At 46.1% G+C, this 13,488-nt stretch overlaps 1 protein-coding gene across 1 annotated transcript in view; it reads left to right on the forward strand.

Moving 5' to 3' along the window:
* Positions 1-12,234, forward strand: part of DCLK3 (doublecortin like kinase 3) — a 32,861-nt gene extending 20,627 nt beyond the window's left edge. Inside the window, exons 3-5 of the mRNA XM_089919875.1 lie at positions 6,230-6,383; positions 7,629-7,796; positions 10,674-12,234. Of these exons, the coding sequence (XP_089776001.1) occupies positions 6,230-6,383; positions 7,629-7,796; positions 10,674-10,867 (516 nt within the window). The 3' untranslated portion in view covers positions 10,868-12,234. The remainder of the gene's footprint in view (positions 1-6,229; positions 6,384-7,628; positions 7,797-10,673) is intronic.
* Positions 12,235-13,488: the final 1,254 nt, after the last annotated feature.

The raw sequence follows: 13,488 nt of genomic DNA on the forward strand, positions 1-13,488 counted from the left end.
GTCTTCTGAGAGTTAATATTAGTAAATATCACCATGGTGACTACTGTCCATCAATTAATGTTCTTTAGTTGACTTTAATTTAGTGTTCCGCTCTTGTGCTGACTTCCGTATTATCAAAATAATTGTTTCTTCCTTTAATGGATGGCTACTGTCTGTGTCAATACTTTGCTAATCTTAGGAGACTGATGATGTTAGAGCTAACTTTTGGTTACATGGCTGAGTGTGGCCTGCTTTTAGAGACTTCCAGAATGTGCTAGGAGCTCTTAATGGATCTAGCAAGCTTACCATGTTGTTTTCACCAGCAGAAATATTTATATCTGATAATTGGGCCCTAGAGTAAAATTTTAGGCCTGTATTACTGAGCTTATCTATTTCTAGTGATCACATTTCCTGATAAGACGCTAGTGCCCCTCTTCCCTTAGGGCTATTTAGACTCCTGAAATCTTGCAAAGAAAATTTTCATTATGAGAATTTCCAGCTTGAAGAGATATCAGTGTTAATTGCTTCTTCTGCCAGCATGTGCTCCCTTGGAGAGGTTGGAGTGTGCTGTGTGGTGTTGACTGGGCCCTAAGCAAACAGGAGCCAGAGGGGTGACGATGTGTAGACACCAAAGGCATGTCGCAGGCCAGTAATGTGACAGGTCCTGGGAAAACTTTGTCCCCACTGATTTTTTCAGTCATTCTTTGTATTATGCTATCTTTTGCTGTTGAAATGTAAATTGATTTTAGGTATTGGCATTTCCATGTGATTTGGTTTCTAAGATCATTTCCGTCCTCATGGCCAGTTGGAAATGGAAACTTGGAGGGAGAAGGCCAGAGGAAGTATGAAGGATCAAGTAAGAAGATGACAAAGATAAATAAGCTCTACCCCTTTTCTTAGGGGGAGCCGCTTGCTGTTTGGCCTGTACTCTGCTTCCATCTGCTGTTCAGAGATGATCATTGAAAGATCACATTTAAATTGATGTGCCCTTGAAGGAGAGGAGGCTGTTAATGGCTCAGAAAAGGAAAGATTCCTTTTGAAGCTTTGAGACTGTCCAGATGTGATCTGGCTGCTTATGTAAATGTAGATTGTCTGGATTCAAAGCAGGGTACTTTGGTGTGGCTAGAAAAAGGGATGATGGATGCAGATGGACCAAGAGTCATTAAAGTACCATGTAAATTAATCTCTAACACCCTTTCAGTTAGAGGGCAATTGAAAACGAGCCCCAGAAGGAATGTGACCCAGAGCAGTGAATTTAGATAAACCTGTAGAAAGAGAAACGGAGATGTGGGGTGAGGACAAGGTCAGATGTGTGCACTGGGGCTGTGGCGTCGAAGTGGGTCATTTAGTGGGGTCTTTGCCTTGATGGCCACCCAGTGCCTAGTCAGCTGAGGGTACCGAGGCTCACTGATTTGTTCAAATCATACGTGGTATATGGTGTTCATTTCTGGGCATTCTTTGTTAAAAGAGGCGTCAATTAAATAGGGATTATCTAGAACTTTACAGTGCACAAGAATCGCCCTGGGGTCTCATAGAGATGCAGTTCTGTTCAGTGGATCTTGGGTAGCCTGAGGTCTCCATCAAGCTCACAAGTGATGTTTGTGCTGCTGCTTCAAGAGCTGTACTTAGCGTAGGGAGGAGCGAGAAGGGGATGATGGGTCAGGAGACCTGATCCTATAAGGATAAGCTTGAGGATTCTCGGATGTGAACTTAGAGAAGCAGCATTGGTACCACCTGGGAGCCCGTTAGAGAAACCAGAAGCACCCTGGGGGGAAATCCTGGTACTTGTTTCCCATCTTTGGAAGTGGTGTGTCCTTCCCAGAGGGCAGATTTAGAAAAAAGGGGTGGAGGTGGAATTCTGGATCAACGTGGGGTGAACCTCCTCACAAGTTAATCTGACTATGATCTGGATGGTCTGCCATGTGAAGCTATGGGATCTTTTCCATCTTGAGATTTCAACCAGAGGTGAATGATAGTCTGGTGGGAAGATGTTGTAGACAAGTTTCCTGTTTGGGTGGAGACTTTGATGGTTTCAGAAGTTCCACACAGTGTAAATTGGTGCAGCCACTATGGAGAACCGTATGGAGGTTCCTTAAAAAACTAAAAATAGAACTACCATATGATCCAGCAATCCCACTCCTGGGTGTAGATCCAGAAAAGATGAATTCTCTAATTTGAAAAGATACGTGCACCCCAAAGTTCATAGCAGCACTATTTACAGTAGCCAAGAAGCAACCCAAATGTCCATTGACAGATGAATGGATAAAGATGATGTGGTACGTATATAAAATGGAATATTACTCAGCCATAAAAAAGGCTGAAATAATGCCATTTGCAGCAACATGGACGGACCTAGAGATGATCATGCTAAGTGAAGAAATTCAGACAGAGAAAGGCAAATATCTTATGATATCACTTACGTGCAGAATCGAAAATATGATACAAATGGACTTATTTATAAAACAGAAACAGACTCACAGACTTAGAAAACAAACTTATGGTTACCAAAGGGGAAAGGGTGGGGGGAGGGATAAATTAGGAGTTTGGGATTAACAGATACACACTACTATATATAAAATAGACAACCAACAAGGTCCTACACAGGGAACTATATGCAATATCTTGCAATGAACTATAATGGAAAAGAATATGAAAAAGAATATATATATATATATATATATATATATATATATATGAATCACTTTGCTGTACACCAGAATCTAACACAACATTGTCAATCAACTATACTTAAATTAAAAAAAAAAAAAGTTGCACAAATACCAGAAGGAAGAGTTATTCCAGGAGGATGTCAATCATTTGAATTCAAGGATTAAGAGAAGAACTGTTTCGAAGCCAAGAATGTGAGGTGCCTGTTGGAAAACAAAAAAACAAAAAAAAACAAAAAGAAAATTCACACTGTCAGTGTGTGACCCTAAATGTAGTTAAGCTGCTCATGTAGGTGAAGTAAATAAGTCTCAAGTCACACTGACAGCTCTGAAAAATGTTACATAAAACCCGGGACTTCCCTGGTGGTGCAGTGGTTAGGACTCCACACTCCCAATGCAGGGGGCCCGGGTTCGATCCCTGCTTGGGGAGCTCGATCCCACATGCAGGCCGCAACTAAGAGTTCACATGCCACAACTAAGGAGCCCACCTGCTGCAACTATGGAGCACACATGATGCAACTAAGGAGCCCGCCTGTTGCAACTAAGATCTGGCGCAACCAAATACATAAAATAAATTAAAAGATAAAATAAATTTTTTAAAATGTTACGTAACTCCTGACAGCAGAGGCTGGAGACAGAAGAATTAAAAACACAGAACATTCTCACTTTCTGGAAGGAACAAATGACTCTGTGGATCCTAACCACCCTCGGGTTCTGCTATGGGTCTCATCATCCTGAGACTCAAAGAGAAAAGCTATGGAGACAAGAAGCAGCGTAATATTATTTTAGGAAGGCCATAAAATAATTTTTAAAAACAGATTTGGTATTTGAAAATGTATCCTGGGCTTTCCTGGTGGCGCAGTGGTTGAGAGTCCGCCTGCCGATGCAGGGGACACGGGTTCGTGCCCCGGTCCGGGAAGATCCCACATGCCGCGGAGCGGCTGGGCCCGTGAGCCATGGCCGCTGAGCCTGCGCGTCCGGAGCCTGTGCTCCGCAACGGGAGAGGCCACAACAGTGAGAGGCCCGCGTACCGCAAAAAAAAAAAAAAAAGAAAAAGAAAATGTATCCATCAGCGTCTGGACATTTAACATAATACATTTCCAAAATAAATATCATGAAAAACTTCAAAATAGCTAAAAGGCCAAGTCTCCATCATGTTTCATCTGCTCCTGACTCAGTGGACTCGGGTTTTGGAATCAGGGGTTGGGGGGATGGGGGGGTTTGAGGAAGGAAATGCTCGTCATTTTGCATAGGGATTCATAGTTTATTTTGGTGTATTCAATCAGCCAAATGCTTTTAATGCTGATCATTTGGTTGGGAATATTTACAAATATTTGTGAGGGACAGATTTTTTCAGCAGTCACCCAGCAAATGGGACTCATGTAGATGGTCCATCTGGAAACTTAAGGCAGCACACATTTTTTTTTTGTCCTTGCCTTCCAAAGTAGATTTTCTAGTGTAAATTATTCTAATAATTACCTCTCCAGTCTCCTTTAGGGCTCTGTCTATCTCGATACACAGACCAAAGCAGAAGTGTGTTTTAGTTCTACATCCATGATTTCCATTAGGTTAGGTTAATTATGAAGATATTGATTAGATTGCCCAGCAGTGACTTGGGCTCAGTAGTTAAGACACATTCTGCTTACAGAGATGTAAACTCTCTGGCAGGAACCAAAGCAGGTTTGGAGCACTTACCCTTGGCTGAGGAGATCGGGGAGTGGCTGCCCGCCCTGCATTTTCGGGTGTGCGTCTGATGCAGCACAGGGAGAACCGGAGCCCTGCCTAATGCCCTCCAGCCCCCCAAGTGCTAGTCGGTTCATTGGGAACCTTGGCCCCCGTTCCAGTGAGGATGCAAGGGTGTGCACCTGCAGACAGGTTGATAATTTCTCCTGTAGCCCTGGTGGCTCCATTGAGTCACACTTGGATGAGATCACCCAGGCTAATCCCAGTGAGTTTCCCATAGTGCTGAAATTAGCCACTCAGCTCACTTTGGCCTGAGCCATCAGCTTCTACCATGAGATGCGGGCCCGGTAAAGCAGGGGAGGAGGATGGAGCCTTGACAGCAGAGGATGGACCAGGGCCATGCCTGGGAAGGAGGCCCTCGGTTTGGATGAGGAGATCCTGAAAGGGGAGGAGGAAGATAGCAAGGCTGACTTTCTGTATCAATACTTCCTATTTTGCGTGAAGTCAGTCCTGCTCTGCAGAGGTGAACTATTGTGGAGGGTAAAATTATGATATTAATTCATTTAATCTTGAAACCCAGACAGCCCAGCAGATGCTCTGGAGGTCTTGGCTGCACAGCAGAAATGCTCCCAGGGACACGGCCATCTCTCTCCCAAGAGGGATCACTCCTGGGCCCAGCACAGCCTGAGGGATTTACTGCAAAAGCCCTTTTGGTAACAACATGGTAAAACTCAGGGTCGAGAACGGCTGGCTGTGCCCCCTGATGGTGGAGGTTTGCCTCTGGTCCACCTGCTTCCAATTCTTTGGGGGCCTTTGGATGAGACCTCCTCAGCCTCCTGAAACAGAAATAACCCTTTGCTGGAAGATTCGGCATCATACACCAGTTACAAGCACAGACTCTAAAGCCCAAGTGTCAGGGTTCAAACTCCAGGTCACCATTTACTATGTAACTGTGCCTCCATTTCCTTATCTGTAAAATGGGAATGTGCATGGCCTTACGGGACTGCAATGACAATTAAATGAATTAATATTTTGTAAGATGTTATAAACAGCGCCTGGCATCAAAGAAGCCTGACAGGGCTTCCCTGGTGGCGCAGTGGTTGAGAGTCCACCTGCCGATGCAGGGGACACGAGTTCATGCCCCGGTCCGGGAAGATCCCACATGCCGCGGAGCGGCTAGGCCCGTGAGCCATGGGCGCTGAGCCTGCGCGTCCGGAGCCTGTGCTCCGCAATGGGAAAGGCCACAACAGTGAGAGGCCCGCGTACCACAAAAAAAAAAAAAAAAGGAGAAGAAGCACGACAGAAGTGTTTGCTAGGTAAACCATATAATTTTAGCCTCCACTGCTTATTGGTCTACTTTTTCATTCCAATTCCCACTTCTTTTTCCTTTCTTTTTTTCCTCTGCTCCAACTTTACATTATCCACAGGCATTTGCTAATTCTTATTAAAGCTAGTCTGTGCTCAAAAATATCATTGATCCTTGTTCTAACTCAGTGCTGCCCAGTGGATTCTTCTTTACTGATGGAAATGTTGTAGATTTGCACGATCCAATATAATAGCCCTTAGCCATGGATGGTTATTGAACACTTGAAATGTGGCTAGTGGATCTGAGAAACTGAATTTCTAATTTTATTAGATTTTAATTTAATTAATTTAAAATAAATAGCCATCTGTGGCAATATGGTGCTACCATATTGGACAGCAGAGAAAATCTAACTCATTGGTTCTTTAGTGAGCACGTGTCACTGAGATCAAGTTGGATTTGTCAGTGTTGGGTCAATCTATAAGCTCCTGTGTTTTATTGTTTGCTTATCCTGAACTTGCATGGTTGTTGTCCTGTTAGTTTTCCTTCTTTGTTCTCATCACAATTTTGGTGGTTTGGGGATTTTGATTTCTTACAGGTTCAGCGAAATGAGGACAAATCTACCACCTTGAAACTGGCTGATTTTGGTCTTGCAAAGCATGTGGTGAGACCTATATTTACTGTGTGTGGGACTCCGACTTATGTAGCTCCTGAAATTCTTTCTGAGAAAGGTAAGGGTTACACATTGCTCTGTGGGACTCCAGCTCACTTACTAACCAAGGTTTAACTTTTAATATTTAAATTTTACATTTTTCAACATGGAGCAGTGGAAAGTCTCAGAGAGTTGGCACTAAGCTTGTACTTGGATGTTAATGGAAATATTTGAAATAGGTCTTCTTGACCAAAGCATGAGCACTTTTTCCTCACCAGGGCTGCCCTTATTACAGAGAAGGGATTGTGGTATATGTGTGTGTGTGTGTGTGTGTGTGTGTGTGTGTGTGCACGCGCACGCACATGCACTCATGCACGTGTGTTGGCAGGACGGTGAGATGGAAGATGGTGGAGAATTGGGTGGGGAACGCAAGCAAGCAAGGTCATTTGGCCACTCACCCAAGGTTACCTCTAATGGAGACAATTGGAACGGTTCTTATGGTAATTGGCTTAAAAATTCCTTTACCAACCTTGCATTTAAAGGAAAAGGAGGTCCCATTTCAAACCCAATGAATAATATTTATTACAGGCTTGTATATTGTATGAGGGTCCAGTGGGCTATTTTAGTGACACACTCTGTAAAGGATATACAAGGAAATCATTATTATTATTATTATACGGCTCCAAGTATGTGAATGCCTATTTAGCCATCCTGGCACTCCAGGAGAAATCAGTTTAGCCACCCTATGATGGCTAAAGATGGGAAGGCTCTGGATGGGTTGTAGGTCTGGGGGTAGGGAGGAGGGAGACATTTTGTCCCAGCAGCAGAAGCATCAGGGAAGCCAACGTGCAGAGACTAGACTATGCATGGAGGTTGGGTGGTAGAGACATTGAGAAGACCAGCCTCAGTGGAGCAGAGGGAATTGCAGTTGGATGGGTAGGTTGAGTCTGGATTCCCCACAAGTGAGTTTGGACTCGGTGTGGCCAGCATAGTAGCTGTGGTAACACGGTGACAGTGGGACAAGAGAGTACTGAGCGACTATAGACATTTTAATGGAGGCATTACTGAGCTGGATAAGAGAGGAATGAGAGCAAATAGTCTACGTGAACTCTGGGAAGTCAGGATGGTAGGGCTCGCACCAACTAACACAGGGTGTCGGAAAGGTAAAAGCTCTTTTGGGAGATGGGGATGGGGTGAGTTAGACTTTGAACACACTGACTCTGTAGAGATATTTAGGTGGATACACAGAGTTGTCTGGCTGGCTGAATGTGTGCTTTTGAGACCCCTCGATACAGAGATGGCAGCCAAAGTGGTGAGATAATGTGTCTCTGCCTCTACGGCACAGGTTATGGGCTGGAGGTGGACATGTGGGCCGCAGGCGTTATCCTCTACATCCTCCTGTGCGGCTTCCCCCCGTTCCGCAGCCCAGAGAGGGACCAGGATGAGCTCTTTAACATCATCCAGCTGGGCCACTTCGAGTTCCTGGCTCCTTACTGGGACAACATCTCTGACGGTGAGACCTGGGGCTTCCCAGGCAGGAGGGAAGGGGATGGAGAGATGGAGACCCTCCGGGGATCAGGTCAGATGTGTAAAACACCACCCAGAGAACCCACTATGGTACCTGGGCTGTCAGTGTCTTGTGCTTCATCCTTTATTTCCTGCTAGATTGGTGTAGATTTCCATAGCATTCCGAACACGACTTGCTTTGAGATATAACGAAAGATTCTCACCACCAGTTGTAGTCACCAAATACTTTTCCTGAAGCCAATTAAAGAACCTCGGAACTGAAAAATAAACTGAAAAATATCAGAAATGTGTAATCCTCATTTGGAAAGATCAAAGCCATCTCATAGGGAATTCCCTGGCAGTCCAGTGGTTAGGACTCGGCGCTCTCTCTGCCGAGGGCCCAGGTTCAATCCCCGGTTGGGGAACTAAGATCCCACAGGCGTGCAGTGCAGCCAAAAAAAAAAAAAAAAATGCCATCTGCCATCTCATATACAGAAGTATTTGGGAATTGGACAGACTGGAGATGCTTATTTTATCTGTGAATAATCAGGCTCCTATGGGGGCATACTTGGGGCACAGGGGCTCTGGAAGGTCGAGGGAGAAGGTCTCAGGTACTTTTTAGTGGAGCAGAAGCATGTGTGGTCCTCCTCCTTTTTGGCCCTCCCAAGTGGCATTTTCCCCCTTGTTTCTACTGATTTGTATGTACTACCCACTGCCCTTGTAAAATTGAGAACTAGATCACTGGGGGTTTTGAGTCTTTAGCTGAAAAAGTAGAATAGGAGTGATAACTGTTCCCCAATTTCCCCTAAACACATCATCTAAGATAAGTTATTCATCTGCCCTTGTCCTCGGCTCTGCCTCCTCATCTGGGGCTCGGGCTTGCGGGAAGGGAAGAGCTTCATTTTTTTCCACTTAACTAAGGTGGGCAGAGGGTAGCTTGCTGCCTGTAGGGTAAGGGTCTTGAGCTGATCAAGGCAGTGGCAATTTGGGAATTGAAGGACTAAAAATCATTTTAGAAAGTTCTATGCAACACTGTTCTTAGATTTGGTTATGGTGGCCCCTGCCCTGAGTCCCATGCCTTAGAGGGCCTGCTCTGGTTACATGTCTCCCCAGAAGTGAGGAGACTCTGGGGACAAGAGACTGTGCCCCCCGCCAGAGCCCAGGCTCCCCCTTCTAGACCACTTAACCGGGACCCCAGAATTCCTGCACAAATGGCCCAAGCCCACTTCCAAGGCTTGTGAGACCTCTTTTCCCAGCCCCTCCCCACAGTGCCCTAGGCTGCCAAAGAGCAGCTGTTTGGGGGGCGTAGGGGGAGCACAGACATATTGGTGGGGTGTCCAACTGTCCACACACAGGCATGTGAGACTGAGAATTCCGTTTAAACCTGGGCTTCTACCCCCTGAGTCCTCCGAGGACCTTGAAGGAGTGATGCTGGGATGAATGGGGAAGGGGTACATTGTGGGCAGAATCTGCCCAGTTTGAACGGGGTGGTGTAGGAGAAATCCTGTGGTCTCCGTGCTCAAGAGGTGGCTGGACAGTGGCCATAGAAGCGGGGCAATTGGTGGGTGAACAGCTGACCTTGAACAAGAGGCATCCCCCAATAAAGGTAAATAAACATGGGTATCTTTTTCCTCATGCATTCTTTTTTTTAAAAAAAATATACATTCATGCCTTTATTCCATCAGGTATTTTTTTTTTTTTTGGCCGTGTTGCACAGCTTGCAGGGACCTTGGTTCCCCAACCAGGAATTGAACCCGTGCCTTGCTGCAGTGGAAACGCGGAGTCCTAACCACTGGGCCGCCAGGGAATTCCCTCCCGTGTATTCTTTTTTTTTTTTAAATAGAGGGCCTCCTGCCTTTATTTTTTATTTTTTTGCAGTATGTGGGTCTCTCACTGTTGTGGCCTCTAAGGTTGCGAGTACAGGCTCCGGACATGCAGGCCCAGCGGCCATGGCTCACAGGCCCAGCCGCTCCGCGGCACGTGGGATCTTCCCGGACCGGGGCACAAACCCGTGTCCCCTGCATCGGCAGGCGGACTCTCAACCACTGCGCCACCAGGGAAGCCCCCGTGTATTCTTGAGTAATTGGTTAAGAGGCTCAGGGAGCCGGCCTGGGAGAGCCAGCGAGCCAGGGAGAAATCTCTTCTCCTCCCCATCTGCCACCTGACCCAGCAGCTGTCACCACATCTCTCTAGAATCAGTCATGGTCTTGAGCAAAAAATGAAATTCATTTTGAATTTGCATTATTTACTACTTAGATCTCTTTGCCCATGTTTTTCAGTTTTGTCAATCTGGAGGTATATTTATCAATTTAGGAAGGAAGATTGGACATATTTTATTTAACAACTTGATAGTTTGATTTACAAATTTTAAAAATATGTAGACGTATACTATGTGGCCTCCATGCGTCCTCTTGGGCTGGGTGGTGCCATGGGTGTTAGTTGCAGGCCTGACCTCATGACTCTATGTCTAACATGGTAGCCCTTAGCTGCATGTGGCTATTTGAATGTAACTGTAAATTAATTAAAAGGAAATGCAATAAGAATTCAGTTCAGGGAATTCCCTGGTGGTCCAGTGGATAGGACTCTGTGCTCTCACTTCCCAGGGCCCGGGGTTCAATCCGTGGTCAGGGGGCTAAGATCCCGCAAGACGCTCGGTGTGGCCAAAAAAAAAAAAAAGTTTATCAGTCGCACCAGCCATATTTCAAATGCTCAGTAGTCCCAAGTGGGTAGCACAGATATGGAAAGTTTCCACCGTGGCAGAAAGTTCTCTGATCCAGCCATGGTGCTAACAGGAAAGTTTGTGTCCTTATTTCCTGTATGGGGAAGGAAAACTTCAAACCACCTGCTTGCATCTCATTTTTCCGTCCTTCTGTCATTCCAACAGCTGCCAAAGATCTGGTGAGCCGGTTGCTGGTGGTAGACCCCAAAAAGCGCTACACGGCCCACCAGGTCCTTCAGCATCCCTGGATTGAAACTGCTGGAAAGACCAGAAGGGCAAAGCTACAAAAGGAGGGGCCCCCCAGCAGCGAGGACCACTTCCGGAGCCAGCACTCGAGGGCTGCAGAGCAGGCGTCATAGTCACGGCCTCAGCAGTTGCTCAGCTCTCGGTTCTGCTCGGGGACAGAGAAAAGGATAGATGTCAAGGAGAAAAACAGTGAAAAAGCCTTCCTCCCATAATTGGAGAATCAGGGGAAGGAGAGAAGACAGTATATTTTAAAGCTTATTTTACAAAATAAACTTGAGTCAAATGTTGTAACATATTTTTAGATTTGAAGCCTTTAATACATTTTTTGGGGGGTGAGGGGGAGACTTGTTCTCAGTGAAGAATTTTTGGTAATAATGATGTGTTTTGCTTCCTCCTTGTAATCAAGTTCATAGTATACTACATGAGTGGTGCTTACCAGGGTCTAAACTCCCCCTGTGAGATTAATAAGCTGAATCGTGGTCCTTCTGTGTTAATAAAATGTGCTCTGGATGACTGAAGTAACTGTATTCTGATTACTTCTTTTTTTTTTTTTTTTTTTTTCTTTTGCGGTATGTGGGCCTCTCACTGTTGTGGCCTCTCCTGTTGCGGAGCACAGGCTCTGCACGCACAGGCTCAGCGGCCATGGCCCACGGGCCCAGCCGCTCCACGGCATGTGGGATCTTCCCAGACCGGGGCACAGAACCCGTGTCCCCTGTATCGGCAAGCGAACTCTCAACCACTGCGCCACCAGGGAAGCCCCCTGATTACTTCTTAATGCTGGTGATGAGAGCCAGGGAGTTATAGTTCAGACATGCCTCCCGAAACCACTGTGACTACGTATAAATGTGCTGATGGACCCTTGATGAACTGGCCAGGTCTGTTTAGGATGTGCTGGTCTTGGTCTCTAGCATTTTAGCCTTACTGAAAATCAGATTTAGTGCAGCCTAAAATGGAAAGAAGAAATCATTGGGAATTCCCTGGTGGTCCAGTGGTTAAGATGCCGTGCTTCCACTGCTGGGGGCACGGGTTCGCCTTCTGGTCGGGGAACTAGTATCCTGCATGCTGCGCAGCATGGCCAAAAAAAAAAGAAATCATTGATTTATTCCCGCCCCTTCCGGACCCATTTAGACTGTGTTTCAGCCGATGATCCCTGAGTCTGAGTCCCGTCTACGCGAAGTTAGGCACTCAGGTGTGACTGTGTTAACATTTTCAGATCACGAGAGAGCCATCTAGTGCATTACTATGTCAGAGACGCAGTCGATATGTTACACCTAGGCTGGAAGGAGCTCAGAATGTTCAGGCATGTTCCTATCTGCAGGGCAGACTGTAGAGGGCATAGGACATGTTGGTTATTTCACTCCGGACTTCGGTACCAACAGATGACCCTGGGAGTATGTATGAGCTGATAGCAAAACATCATCCTGATATTTCCCAGCTTGACTTTTCTAGGTTATATGTAACCTGGTCAATAGGACACAGAATCAGCCCCAAAGGTCAGGTTTCTCACCCCCCCATCCCTTCCCTCACAGTGTAGGTGTCATCTCAGTGGAGGAAGTGCATCTGACAGGAAACAGGAACAGCGAGAGTTTAGTATAAGGAATTGCTGGAACAGGTGTTGGAAAATGCAGAAAGCACACAGGAAGTAATTCAGAGATGGTGACTCCTAGATGAGGAGCCAAGGGAAGAGACTTGGGCGATTCAAATGTAGAAGCTTGGAGGAGAAACCCTTGCAGAACACTCTGACTGTGCCACCCAGATCCCCCCTCAAGGCTGAAGGGAATGAGCTGCGAGGTGATGCTGGCTGATAGCCCTCAGCAATCACCAGGGACAGGAACAGCCCTTAGCTGGCAGGAGTCACCTCACCCAGGATCACACGCCTCTCCTGGGAAGAGGCTGTATCCAATGATGGGTCTATATAGGGCTCAGCCAGACAACACTGAAGGGCCATCCAGCTTCACAGCTCCCCGTGGGGGTTGGCTGAGCCCTTTGCCCAGTCCTGCTGCTTTCCCTTCTCTTTCAGGCGTGATGGCCCTGAAATCACTCCCTAATGAAACTTCTGTGTGCTAATCTCCATCTCAGAGTTGGCTTCCCAGAGAACAGAGCCTGGGACACCCCCTAGGAACTTAGAACGACTGCAAAGAGGTACCAGCTGGTGCTTTGATCTCAGGGGTCTGAGGAGGGGCCCCATGGAACTGGGACCCAGACACCTGAGGAGGGGGTGCTGTCCACAGGCAGTACAGTAGGACTCATTCTGGAAATGTGGAAAGAGGCTGGAAGCTGGAACCAATTGCTACTGGAACATCTTTTGATAGTGTCACCAAAGGCACTAAATCCAAAAGAGAATTTTCAGACCTCATAGGGCATCATTTGATTCTACTGACCTCTCTCTCTTTGAATCATTTCTCCAGTTGGCTTCCATAAGTCATGCATTTTCCTGGCTTTCCCCCTACCTCTCTTTTTACACCTTTGGGTCTTCTGAGTAGGTTTAGTCTTCCACTTGTTAAAAGTTGTAGCTCCATTATTAGTCACTAGAGAAATGTAAGTCAAACCCACAATGAAATAGTAGTACACAGCTATTAGAATGGCTAAAATTAATTGGCTAAAGTAAAAAGATTGACACTGCCCTGTATTGGTGAGGATTTGGAGCAACCGGAACTCTTGTACATTGCTGTTGGGGATGTAAAAATGGTATTCCTTTTTTGGAGAACAATTTGGTAGTTCCTTCAAAAGTTAA

Source organism: Delphinapterus leucas, chromosome 10 (assembly GCF_059928025.1).
Source record: "Delphinapterus leucas isolate spDelLeu-1000000601 "Yukka" chromosome 10, BTC_Dleu_Yukka2, whole genome shotgun sequence".
Lineage (NCBI taxonomy): Eukaryota > Metazoa > Chordata > Mammalia > Artiodactyla > Monodontidae > Delphinapterus > Delphinapterus leucas.